This window comes from Clavelina lepadiformis, chromosome 9, assembly GCF_947623445.1.
Source record: "Clavelina lepadiformis chromosome 9, kaClaLepa1.1, whole genome shotgun sequence".
Taxonomy (NCBI): domain Eukaryota; kingdom Metazoa; phylum Chordata; class Ascidiacea; order Aplousobranchia; family Clavelinidae; genus Clavelina; species Clavelina lepadiformis.
In genome coordinates this window covers 9310540-9324577 of record NC_135248.1, presented here as the reverse complement: position 1 = coordinate 9324577, position 14038 = coordinate 9310540, and the positions used below count along the sequence as shown (strand labels likewise).

General features: G+C 40.5%; 1 protein-coding gene across 1 annotated transcript; it reads right to left on the bottom strand.

Annotated features, from left to right (window-relative positions):
• Nucleotides 1–7439: 7439 nt before the first annotated feature.
• Nucleotides 7440–8858, bottom strand: LOC143471369 (uncharacterized). Its single transcript, XM_076969831.1, has one exon. The coding sequence runs from the start codon at nucleotides 8856–8858 to the stop codon at nucleotides 7440–7442; it is 1419 nt and encodes a 472-aa protein (XP_076825946.1).
• Nucleotides 8859–14038: the final 5180 nt, after the last annotated feature.

Genomic DNA, 14038 nt, shown 5'->3' with positions numbered 1-14038 from the left:
AAATTAGAGTGATGGCACCTTTCTTAATTTCTTTGGGGATTTTTTTCTCTTTAAACCAGTGTTTAAAGATTTCGCTCATTTTGTCACCTATTATATTCCAACAGGTTTTATAAAATTCACCGCTTAGTCCGTCCGGCCCGGGCGATTTCCCATTTGCAAGAGTCTTCACAACGTTTTGGATTTCGGCGTTGCTTATTTCACAACCTAATTTTAGAACACTTTCGTGCGAAATATGGCGCAGATTGCTCGAAATGAACAAATCTTGCATTTCTACATCTGTTTTTCTTGACGAGTATAACTTGGTATAATAATTTTTAGTGGTTTGTAGCATTTCTCCCGGTACGCTGGTGGGCAAGCCGTTTTTGTCATATATTTCTTCGATATATGTTTGTGAACGTTTTTTATTAAAATGTGCAAAAAATTCCCGTGAGCCAATTTTTTCTTTACTTTCTCTGTTTTTCAAGATCGCTTCATAAATTCGTTTCGTTCTATAATTTCTTAGTTCTCGTTTCGCTTCAACGTATTTACAGTGGTTGGCCGGGTTGTCACCGAGTCGATTTTGTGCGGATTTTAAATTAGTCACTAAGTAATCTTCATACATTTTTCTTTCAGCGTGTTGGCCTTTTGTAAATTCCACAATTAATGCTTTTAACCTACGTTTGGTGTCCGTCCACCAATCACTGGGAGTTTTATATAAAAATTCTTGCAGCGTGCACCATTGTTTCCATTTGCATTCTAAAACTTCGAGAAATTCCTTATCTGCATAAGTTTGCGTATTATTCTTCCAGAGGCCGATACCTCTAGGAGGAGGGGCGGCGACATTTAAGTTTATTGTTATTTTTTCGTGGTCTGTCAAATGAGACGTTTGCTGGTTAATTTCTGTTGCGTGGAGATATTTTGACAGATAAAATCGGTCAAGGCGCGATTTACTAATTCCGTTCTGCCACGTATAAATTTGCTTTTGGCCGTATATTTCCCTAAAATGGTCTTTTAGATCATATGTTTCGCAAAGTTTCATCAGTTCAGTTTTCCTATATCGGTTTCGAAAAGGAGGATGTCTGTCTAAAGTCAGGTCGTCGACAATATTAAAGTCACCGGCTAGGACTGTGGGCAATTTTCCATCGACATACTGGTACATTTGTTTAAAAAATTTATCGTTTTCACGAATATCCCCGGAAGTTACGTTTGGTGCGTAAATGTTTATTACTTTTAAAAGGTGGCTATGTATTGATAAAACCGCGCTAATTATTCTTCCCTCTATGTCGTAATCTGTTTCTTTAAAGCTAACGGCGGGGTGATTGATCAAAACTGCAACTCCCCCAACTTGGTATTTTTTTTTGGGCGCGGAATTAAAAAGCGCTTTTGACTCGCCCCATTCTCTGCGCCAATCGTTTTCTTTCTCCGGGGGACATTTGGTTTCTTGCAGTGAAATTACTTGCGCTTTATCATTTTTTAAACACTAAAACAAATCGCGGCGTTTTATGGCATTATTTAAGCCTCTACAATTAAGCGATGTGATACTGAGGTATGCAGTCATGGGAGATTGGAAAGCCGAAAACAAACACGCTAGCATTCCTCTCTTCACAGCCACGTTTGCAACAGGCCACCCCGCAGGTGTGGCAAAAACGACAATCACGCATCCCACGCTTTTGCAATCCGTTGATTACAGTAATCAAAAAAAGGTGGCAGATTGCGAGTTTCAACACGTAAAATTCCATCTCATTATCAGAGAATGCACGCTTTAGCAATTCAGAGTAATTAAGGTTTTTAACTTCACACACTAACATTCCAAAAGAATGATCAGGAAATTGTTCAAACATTTGCGGTTGCGTTTAATTTCAAATTATCCGGTACATATGTGTAATCACAGGTTTCACAGGTTTGCTGTTTAAATCTGTGCGTGCCTCTTAAATTGTTATCCGGACACTGACATAAGTAATATACTTTACTACAGTTTGTACACTGAACAATTTCATTGCAGCCTGGTTGCTTTAAAGTTTCATTGCAAGAACACACAATCTCACCTTCGTAAATTTGTTCACTGTAGTTATTGGTGTTTTCGTTGTTAGTCCTTTCTTCTTCCAATCCATCTTCTTTTGGATTCTGTGTTAGGGGGTATTCGTCGTCCGAGTCTGTGGAGTTGGTTTCGTAGTCTTCGTCTTCTTTTTGCTTTTGGTGTGGGGGTTTTTCATCACTGGAGTTGTTTGGTGTTCGGATTCGTCTTTTTGTGATCTTTTTTCTTAGGAGATTGGTTTCCCGGTTCGGTTGGGGGGTGTCACTGTCTCCTTTTGGTACTGTTGATTCTATCATAGATTCATCATAATAATCAATTTTTGGTTTTGCCATAGCATTACCTTTATCGTGTTTCTTTGCCGTTGGTGTCGAATGTTGTGGCTGTCGATATCTTTCCAGTAGAGATTCGGCTGGGGTTGGGGCGATTTCTTCCGTATCAGTGTCAGAATGTCTGCTTTGTGAGAATTTTATTCCATCTGTCGTTGAGTGGCTTGATTGTTCTAGTGAAAAAGTTCCCGAGTGTAGGTTTTCTTTCCTTATTCTGTATTCGCAATCTCTGGCTAGATGCCCCGTTTCGCAGCAGTAACCACATGTTTTAGCTTGACCTTCATATTCGATTAAAAACCTGTAGTGTCCGAAGTATATGAACGACGGTGGTCTGGCCTTGATTAGGTCTTCTCTTTTGACGGTATAGATTCTTCTGCCATCTTTTTTCTGTTGCAGCCTGTCGGTCCCAATCTTTGCCCTGCTGAATGGTCCAATTTTTGCAACAAATTGATCTATCGCGTGCGTGGGAAAATTGATTGGAACCCACGCGACGGTTATGTTGGTAAACTCATCTCCATGGGCTATAACACTCTGTACATTTGGTACACTTCTCAATTCTTGGGCCATTTTCACGGCTGTATTTTTGCTGTTGAAAGCCAATTCTACTTGCTGTCCCGGGCGCTGGACAATACCTTCCAAAGACAGCAGTGGAATTCTCGCCTTTTTTAGTACTTCGTAAATATCTTGCCGTTTCAGAGCGGTTTTAAACTTGACGGAAACTTCTCTTTCTCTGTTGTAGTCTTTGGGTAGGTCAAAAGACCATATACCCTGTCGTTTAACTCGATCTGCGTACGTGAGTACCATAGTACCTTGTGAGCTGGCCCTAAAAAGGGCTCCTTGCGGTGTAGCTCTGCTAATACTTTCAGTAGCTGTGTGAAAGGTAGTCCTAAAAAGGACTCTTTGCAGTGTACCTTTGCCTTTAATGAACAAGAACTAAAGCTGATTGATTTAAACCGTACCTAACTGCATAAAGAAGAGCCAAAGCTCAGATTGACTTACCTTATTCAAATAGAATACCGATAAGGTGCTGCCGCAGTCTTTTATACCGTTTGTCATTTTTTGCTCTTGTTTCATTCAACATACCCGCCATAACATGCTATGTTTATTTAATGGGTCCGCCACTAGGAGACAGCAATTTTGCTGGCTAATGGGTTTTAATAACAATATTACCAACAAAGCTAATATTCCACATAAAGCTAAACCACGTATGAAAGGAAGAATCGTAAGATATTGTGCTCTTTTCCGATGTTTTAATAATTTTTTTTATTGCGCTTTCCTAAGGGAGCAAAACACTGCAGACTCCATAACTGTGTCAGCTGCAATTTAGTTGCTGTTTTTCGTTGAGAAAACATGAAGCCAGAGCCTCCTACTTTCAACTTACCTCGAGAATGTGTAGAATGTCATCAAACTAACTTGCTTTTGTTTTAAAGTCATCTTCAGTACTGACTTTGGCAAGCTTTGCAGTTGACGACGGCACGGAACTTAGAGGAAGGTATGGGAAATAATATCTAGTGGGCACGACACGAAAAGCAAAGCGCTGGCCGGAACAGTCACCGGCAGCAAAGTGACGAGCCGTCAGGGGGTCCATCGGACTGAACGAGAAATGCGGACGCGGATGATACTTACAATGACATCCTTAACGACTGGGGTTCGATCCACGACAGGACTGCTGGTGCATACGGGACGTAAAGCGTTTCGCACTGCTTTAGATTGATTTGTAGAAAAAAGAAGAGCCAAAGCTCAGATTGACTTACCTTATTCAAATAGAATACCGACAAGGTGCTGCTGCAGTCTTTTATACCGTTTGTCATTTTTTGCTCTTGTTTCATTCAGCATACCCGCTATAACATGCTAGGTTTATTTAATGGGACCGCCACTAGGGGACAGCACTTTTGCTGGCTAATGGGTTTTAATAACAATATTACCAACAAAGCTAAAATTCCACATAAAGGTAAACCAAGTATGAAAGGAAGAATCGTAAGATATTGTGCTCTTTTCCGACGTCTTGATAATTTTTTTATTGCGCTTTCCTAAGGCAGCAAAACACTGCAGACTCCATAACTGTGTCAGCTGCAATTTAGTTGCTGTTTTTCGTTGAGAAAACATGAAGCCAGATCCTCTTACTTTCAACTTACCTCGAGAATGTGTAGAATGTCATCAAACTAACTTGCTTTTGTTTTAAAGTCATATTCAGTACTGACTTTGGCAACCTTTGCAGTTGACGACGGCACGGAACTTAGAGGAAGGTATGGAAAATAATATCTAGGTGGCACGACACGAAAAGCAAAGCGCTGGCCAGAACAGTCACCGGCAGCAAAGTGACGAGCCGTCAGGGGTTCAATCGGACTGAACGAGACCCGCGGACGCGGATGATACTTACAATGACATCCTTAACGACTGGGGTTCGATTCACGACAGGACTGCTGGTGCATACGGGACGTAAAGCGTTTCGCACTGCTCTAGATTGATTTGTAGAAAAAAGAAGAGCCAAAGCTCAGATTGACTTACCTTATTCAAATAGAATACCGACAAGGTGCTGCCGCAGTCTTTTATACCGTTTATCATTTTTTGCTCTTCTTTCATTCAGCATACCCGCTATAACATGCTAGGTTTATTTAATGAGTCCGCCACTAGGGGACAGAACTTTTGCTGGCTAATGGGTTTTAATAACAATATTACCAACAAAGCTAATATTACACATAAAGGTAAACCACGTATGAAAGGAAGAATCGTAAGATATTGTGCTCTTTTCCGACGTCTTGATAATTTTTTTTATAGCGCTTTCCTAAGGGAGCAAAACACTGCAGACTCCATAACTGTGTCAGCTGCAATTTAGTTGCTGTTTTTCGTGGAGAAAACATGAAGCCAGAGCCTCCTACATTCAACTTACCTCGAGAATGTGTAGAATGTCATCAAACTAACTTGCTTTTGTTTTAAAGTCAACTTCAGTACTGACTTTGGCAAGCTTTGCAGTTGACGACGGCACGGAGCTTAGAGGAAGGTATGGGAATAAATATCTAGGTGGCACGACACGAAAAGCAAAGCGCTGGCCGGAACAGTCAACGGCAGCAAAGTGACGAGCCGTCAGACGGTCCATCGGACTGAACGAGACATGCGGACGCGGATGATACTTACAATGACATCCTTAACGACTGGGGTTCGTTCCACGACAGGACTGCTGATGCATACGGGACGTAAAGCGTTTCGCACTGCTTTAGATTGATTTTTAGAAGAAATAAGAAGAGCCAAAGCTCAGATTGACTTACCTTATTCAAATAGAATACCGACAAGGTGCTGCCGCAGTCTTTTATACCGTTTGTCATTTTTTGCTCTTGTTTCATTCAGCATACCCGCTATAACATGCTAGGTTTATTTAATGGGACCGCCACTAGGGGACAGCACTTTTGCTGGCTAATGGGTTTTAATAACAATATTACCAACAAAGCTAATATTCAACATAAACGTAAACTACGTATGAAAGGAAGAATCGTAAGATATTGTACTCTTTTCCGACGTTTTGATAGTTTTTGTTATTGCGCTTTTCTAAGGGAGCAAAACACTGCAGACTCCATAACTGTGTCAGCTGCAATTTAGTTGCTGTTTTTCGTTGAGAAAACATAAAGCCAGAGCCTCCTACTTTCAACTTACCTCGACAATGTGTAGAATGTCATCAAACTAACTTGCTTTTGTTTTAAAGTCATCTTCAGTACTGACTTTGACAACTTTTGCAGTTGACGACGGCACGGAGCTTAGAGGAAGGTATGGGAAATAATATCTAGGTGGCACGACACGAAAAGCAAAGCGCTGGCCAGAACAGTCACCGGCAGCAAAGTGACGAGCCGTCAGGGGGTCAATCGGACTGAACGAGACATGCGGACGCGGATGATACTTACAATGACATCCTTAACGACTGGGGTTCGATCCACGACAGGACTGCTGGTGCCTACGGGACGTAAAGCGTTTCGCACTGCTTTAGATTGATTTGTAGAAAAAAGAAGAGCCAAAGCTCAGATTGACTTACCTTATTCAAATAGAATACCGACAAGGTGCTGCCGCAGTCTTTTATACCGTTTGTCATTTTTTGCTCTTCTTTCATTCAGCATACCCGCTATAACATGCTAGGTTTATTTAATGGGACCGCCACTAGGGGACAGCACTTTTGCTGGCTAATGGGTTTTAATAACAATATTACCAACAAAGCTAATATTCCACATAAAGGTAAACCACGTATGAAAGGAAGAATCGTAAGATATTGTACTCTTTTCCGACGTTTTGATAGTTTTTTTTATTGCGCTTTTCTAAGGGAGCAAAACACTGCAGACTCCATAACTGTGTCAGCTGCAATTTAGTTGCTGTTTTTCGTTGAGAAAACATAAAGCCAGAGCCTCCTACTTTCAACTTACCTCGAGAATGTGTAGAATGTCATCAAACTAACTTGCTTTTGTTTTAAAGTCATCTTCAGTACTGACTTTGGCAACCTTTGCAGTTGACGACGGCACGGAGCTTAGAGGAAGGTATGGGAAATAATATCTAGGTGGCACGACACGAAAAGCAAAGCGCTGGCCAGAACAGTCACCGGCAGCAAAGTGACGAGCCGTCAGGGGGTCAATCGGACTGAACGAGACATGCGGACGCGGATGATACTTACAATGACATCCTTAACGACTGGGGTTCGATCCACGACAGGACTGCTGGTGCATACGGGACGTAAAGCGTTTCGCAATGCTTTAGATTGATTTGTAGAAAAAAGAAGAGCCATGGTTTGTTTATTTGCACGCTAATTCGTAACACGCAAATAATGAAAAGAAAAACAAAAAGTACACGGAACAAAATATGAAAACACACGAAAAACAACTATTTAAACAGTATAACTTTTCGGTTCATGATTTTCAAGTTGATACCAAAGGTGACCCACCTTCACTTCTATTATATCACATAGCAACATAATCGCAATCAATCACGAAAAACACCATTTGCCTATGCGCCATGCGGCAATGCTTGACACAACACATATATAGTCGCAAAAACTTTAAAGACACGAACATAGCGATGTAAAGACAATATACAACACATATTAAACTACGATTGAGTTTATCAAATTACGGTGGCATCAAATCATTCAATTTAAAAGCGGGTTCTAAGCGCAGCTCCAGTCTCCCACCTTCTGCCATTTGATTTAATCTGTATTTAAAGGCCCGGTCTATGCTTGTCACCAATTTGTCAAGGGTTGGAGGAGATTTGTTCTCATATATAAATTTGTTTCTAGTTTTCCATATTTGGTGTTTAACCATGGTGATCAATGCGCTCAAAGTCTGGTCCGTTACTTCGCTTTCAATCTGTTTAAAGTTAAAACTTTCTAAATCTTCGATTTTTGTCATAGCCGGGTTGAGGTTGGCGAATTTTTGCGCAAACATTTTGACTGTAACCCAAAGTCGTTTTATCTTGTCGCATTTTCGGAAAGTGTGGTAGTCGGTATCTGGACCAATGCCGCAAAATGCGCACGATGTATCCGAGTTAATTTGGAAAATACCGCATTTTCCCCTAAAGGGTAGTAGATTCCACGCGCATCTGTAATTGAAGGTTTTCAAGTAATTTGGTAAAAGCGGATTGTGAATCCTAGCCCATTTAATTCGGTTTTTTTCACTCGACTGCGTTTCTGGAGTGCTTTCTTTGATTATTCGGCTGTACGTGTTTCCTAATTTTGGACTGGCTAATTCAACTTTACTTAGTTTGTATTTTTCAACAATTTCCCGGATTTTCCTATAGTAGGGACTTGGTTGTGCGATGTGCGGGATATTGTTTAGTTTCTGAACATCAAGTACATTAGCTAAAACGTGTCCTAATTGGTACTCCACATATCGATCGTGTGTCGACATTGGTTCGTTCATTACTCTACCGAGGCAATACTTTTGTATCGATTTGACATAAGTCATATCGGCGTAGACTTGGATGTTTGGCATTCGGTAGCCGCCTTCTAACTTGTTGCGTTGTAAAATATCGATAGAAACAGCTGTTTCTTTGCCTTGCACGTATTGCAGAACATGATTATTTAATTTCCCAATTATATCTTGGTCTGGAGGGTATGTTTTCGCAACCTGAGTAATTACTGGCAGGATTTTTGATTTTAATAAAACTGCTTTAGCTTCATAAGTGGCATAGTTTGTGCTCAAAATTTTTAGTTGCTCTTTTACCTTTGGAATTAAGTTTTCCCATTGTTGGCGTTCTATAACGTTTTCGATTTCATATCCCAATAACTCTATACTTGTGTTTGTCCAGGATAATTTGGGGAAAAGTGGGTTGTCTATCGGTTGATTCACAGCTAATCTTTTGGTTTTAGCTTCGTTTAAGGTTAAGCCAGATGCCTTTGAAAATCTGTCGACTAAATCGAGCGCGAGATGGATATCAGCAGGGTTTTTAAGACACAACGTTGTGTCGTCAGCGTAATTTACGCATTTTACTTCTTTTCTGTCGCTTAACTGAGGACCTTTGATATGTGCAGTCTCATTGAGCTTAGACATTAAAGGCTCCACCGCTATTAAAAACAAGTGCAGGCTCAAGGGGTCGGTCTCCTTGTCTCACGCCTCGGTTCAATTTAAAATCTTTTGACAGGTGTCCGTTTAAAATTATTTTCGCGACGTTATCGCTATACAGATCTCTTATGCATGCACATAGTGTTTCTGGGAACCGCATTTCAGTCAAAACTCTCATTAACCAATTATGTTCTATTGAATCAAAGGCTTTTTTAAAATCAAGGGATAAAAAATACAGGTTTTGCATTTTTCTTTTCGCATTTTCATGTAAATCTCTTATAAGGATCGTGGCTTCTGATAATTGTTTACCTTTTGTGGCGTACTGATGCTCGTGTATCACTTCTTTGAGAGTTTCCCTTATTCTATTTGCCAGTATTTTTGTATATATTTTGTAGTCTAAATTTAACAGGGTAATTGGTCGGTAGTTGTCTAGGTCCGCATCATCGCCTTTTTTATAAATTAGAGTGATGGCACCTTTCTTAATTTCTTTGGGGATTTTTTTCTCTTTAAACCAGTGTTTAAAGATTTCGCTCATTTTGTCACCTATTATATTCCAACAGGTTTTATAAAATTCACCGCTTAGTCCGTCCGGCCCGGGCGATTTCCCATTTGCAAGAGTCTTCACAACGTTTTGGATTTCGGCGTTGCTTATTTCACAACCTAATTTTAGAACACTTTCGTGCGAAATATGGCGCAGATTGCTCGAAATGAACAAATCTTGCATTTCTACATCTGTTTTTCTTGACGAGTATAACTTGGTATAATAATTTTTAGTGGTTTGTAGCATTTCTCCCGGTACGCTGGTGGGCAGGCCGTTTTTGTCAAATATTTCTTCGATATATGTTTGTGAACGTTTTTTATTAAAATGTGCAAAAAATTCCCGTGAGCCAATTTTTTCTTTACTTTCTCTGTTTTTTAAGATCGCTTCATAAATTCGTTTCTTTCTATAATTTCTTAGTTCTCGTTTCGCTTCAACGTATTTACAGTGGTTGGCCGGGTTGTCACCGAGTCGATTTTGTGCGGATTTTAAATTAGTCACTAAGTAATCTTCATACATTTTTCTTTCAGCGTGTTGGCCTTTTGTAAATTCCACAATTAATGCTTTTAACCTACGTTTGGTGTCCGTCCACCAATCACTGGGAGTTTTATATAAAAATTCTTGCAGCGTGCACCATTGTTTCTATTTGCATTCTAAAACTTCGAGAAATTCCTTATCTGCATAAGTTTGCGTATTATTCTTCCAGAGGCCGATACCTCTAGGAGGAGGGGCGGCGACATTTAAGTTTATTGTTATTTTTTCGTGGTCTGTCAAATGAGACGTTTGCTGGCTAATTTCTGTTGCGTGGAGATATTTTGACAGATAAAATCGGTTAAGGCGCGATTTACTAATTCCGTTCTGCCACGTATAAATTTGCTTTTGGCCGTATATTTCCCTAAAATGGTCTTTTAGATCATATGTTTCGCAAAGTTTCATCAGTTCAGTTTTCCTATATCGGTTTCGAAAAGGAGGATGTCTGTCTAAAGTCAGGTCGTCGACAATATTAAAGTCACCGGCTAGGACTGTGGGCAATTTTCCATCGACATACTGGTACATTTGTTTAAAAAATTTATCGTTTTCACGAATATCCCCGGAAGTTACGTTTGGTGCGTAAATGTTTATTACTTTTAAAAGGTGGCTATGTATTGATAAAACCGCGCTAATTATTCTTCCCTCTATGTCGTAATCTGTTTCTTTAAAGCTAACGGCGGGGTGATTGATCAAAACTGCAACTCCCCCAACTTGGTATTTTTTTTTGGGCGCGGAATTAAAAAGCGCTTTTGACTCGCCCCATTCTCTGCGCCAATCGTTTTCTTTCTCCGGGGGACATTTGGTTTCTTGCAGTGAAATTACTTGCGCTTTATCATTTTTTAAACACTAAAACAAATCGCGGCGTTTTATGGCATTATTTAAGCCTCTACAATTAAGCGATGTGATACTGAGGTATGCAGTCATGGGAGATTGGAAAGCCGAAAACAAACACGCTAGCATTCCTCTCTTCACAGCCACGTTTGCAACAGGCCACCCCGCAGGTGTGGCAAAAACGACAATCACGCATCCCACGCTTTTGCAATCCGTTGATTACAGTAATCAAAAAAAGGTGGCAGATTGCGAGTTTCAACACGTAAAATTCCATCTCATTATCAGAGAATGCACGCTTTAGCAATTCAGAGTAATTAAGGTTTTTAACTTCACACACTAACATTCCAAAAGAATGATCAGGAAATTGTTCAAACATTTGCGGTTGCGTTTAATTTCAAATTATCCGGTACATATGTGTAATCACAGGTTTCACAGGTTTGCTGTTTAAATCTGTGCGTGCCTCTTAAATTGTTATCCGGACACTGACATAAGTAATATACTTTACTACAGTTTGTACACTGAACAATTTCATTGCAGCCTGGTTGCTTTAAAGTTTCATTGCAAGAACACACAATCTCACCTTCGTAAATTTGTTCACTGTAGTTATTGGTGTTTTCGTTGTTAGTCCTTTCTTCTTCCAATCCATCTTCTTTTGGATTCTGTGTTAGGGGGTATTCGTCGTCCGAGTCTGTGGAGTTGGTTTCGTAGTCTTCGTCTTCTTTTTGCTTTTGGTGTGGGGGTTTTTCATCACTGGAGTTGTTTGGTGTTCGGATTCGTCTTTTTGTGATCTTTTTTCTTAGGAGATTGGTTTCCCGGTTCGGTTGGGGGGTGTCACTGTCTCCTTTTGGTACTGTTGATTCTATCATAGATTCATCATAATAATCAATTTTTGGTTTTGCCATAGCATTACCTTTATCGTGTTTCTTTGCCGTTGGTGTCGAATGTTGTGGCTGTCGATATCTTTCCAGTAGAGATTCGGCTGGGGTTGGGGCGATTTCTTCCGTATCAGTGTCAGAATGTCTGCTTTGTGAGAATTTTATTCCATCTGTCGTTGAGTGGCTTGATTGTTCTAGTGAAAAAGTTCCCGAGTGTAGGTTTACTTTCCTTATTCTGTATTCGCAATCTCTGGCTAGATGCCCCGTTTCGCAGCAGTAACCACATGTTTTAGCTTGACCTTCATATTCGATTAAAAACCTGTAGTGTCCGAAGTATATGAACGACGGTGGTCTGGCCTTGATTAGGTCTTCTCTTTTGACGGTATAGATTCTTCTGCCATCTTTTTTCTGTTGCAGCCTGTCGGTCCCAATCTTTGCCCTGCTGAATGGTCCAATTTTTGCAACAAATTGATCTATCGCGTGCGTGGGAAAATTGATTGGAACCCACGCGACGGTTATGTTGGTAAACTCATCTCCATGGGCTATAACACTCTGTACATTTGGTACACTTCTCAATTCTTGGGCCATTTTCACGGCTGTATTTTTGCTGTTGAAAGCCAATTCTACTTGCTGTCCCGGGCGCTGGACAATACCTTCCAAAGAAAGCAGTGGAATTCTCGCCTTTTTTAGTACTTCGTAAATATCTTGCCGTTTCAGAGCGGTTTTAAACTTGACGGAAACTTCTCTTTCTCGGTTGTAGTCTTTGGGTAGGTCAAAAGACCATATACCCTGTCGTTTAACTCGATCTGCGTACGTGAGTACCATAGTACCTTGTGAGCTGGCCCTAAAAAGGGCTCCTTGCGGTGTAGCTCTGCTAATACTTTCAGTAGCTGTGTGAAGGGTAGTCCTAAAAAGGACTCTTTGCAGTGTAACTTTGCCTTTAATGAACAAGAACTAAAGCTGATTGATTTAAACCGTACCTAACTGCATAAAGAAGAGCCAAAGCTCAGATTGACTTACCTTATTCAAATAGAATACCGACAAGGTGCTGCCGCAGTCTTTTATACCGTTTGTCATTTTTTGCTCTTGTTTCATTCAGCATACCCGCTATAACATGCTAGGTTTATTTAATGAGTCCGCCACTAGGGGACAGAACTTTTCCTGGCTAATGGGTTTTAATAACAATATTACCAACAAAGCTAATATTCCACATAAAGGTAAACCACGTATGAAAGGAAGAATCGTAAGATATTCTGCTCTTTTCCGACGTCTTGATAATTTTTTTTATAGCGCTTTCCTAAGGGAGCAAAACACTGCAGACTCCATAACTGTGTCAGCTGCAATTTAGTTGCTGTTTTTCGTGGAGAAAACATGAAGCCAGAGCCTCCTACTTTCAACTTACCTCGAGAATGTGTAGAATGTCATCAAACCAACTTGCTTTTGTTTTAAAGTCATCTTCAGTACTGACTTTGGCAAGCTTTGCAGTTGACGACGGCAAGAAGCTTAGAGGAAGGTATGGGAAATAACACCTAGGTGGCACGACACGAAAAGCAAAGCGCTGGCCGGAATAGTCACCGGCAGCAAAGTGACGAGCCGTCAGGCGTTCCATCGGACTGAACGAGACATGCGGACACGGATTATACTTACAATGACATCCTTAACGACTGGGGTTCGATCCACGACAGGACTGCTGGTGCATACGGGACGTAAAGCGTTTCGCACTGCTTTAGATTGATTTGTAGAAAAAAGAATAGCCAAAGCTCAGATTGACTTACCTTATTCAAATAGAATACCGATAAGGTGCTGCCGCAGTCTTTTATACCGTTTGTCATTTTTTGCTCTTGTTTCATTCAACATACCCGCTATAACATGCTATGTTTATTTAATGGGTCCGCCACTAGGAGACAGCAATTTTGCTGGCTAATGGGTTTTAATAACAATATTACCAACAAAGCTAATATTCCACATAAAGGTAAACCTCGTATGAAAGGAAGAATCGTAAGATATTGTGCTCTTTTCCGACGTCTTGATAATTTTTTTTATTGCGCTTTCCTAAGGGAGCAACACATTGCCGACTCCATAACTGTGTCAGCTGCAATTTAGTTGCTGTTTTTCGTTGAGAAAACATGAAGCCAGAGTCTTCTACTTTCAACTTACCTCGTGCATGTGAAGAATGACATCAAACTAACTTGCTTTTGTTTTAAAGTCATCTTCAGTACTGACTTTGGCAAGCTTTACAGTTGACGACGGCACGGAACTTAGAGGAAGGTATGGGAAATAATATCTAGGTGGTACGACACGAAAAGCAAAGCGCTGGCCGGAACAGTCACTGGCAGCAAAGTGACGAGCCGTCAGGGGGTCCATCGGACTGAACGAGACATGCGAACGCGGAT

What these genes read in the sequence shown, in the direction of transcription:
- LOC143471369 (XM_076969831.1), bottom strand. Translation starts at nt 8,858, where the DNA reads ATGTCTAAGCTCAATGAGACTGCACATATCAAAGGTCCTCAGTTAAGC.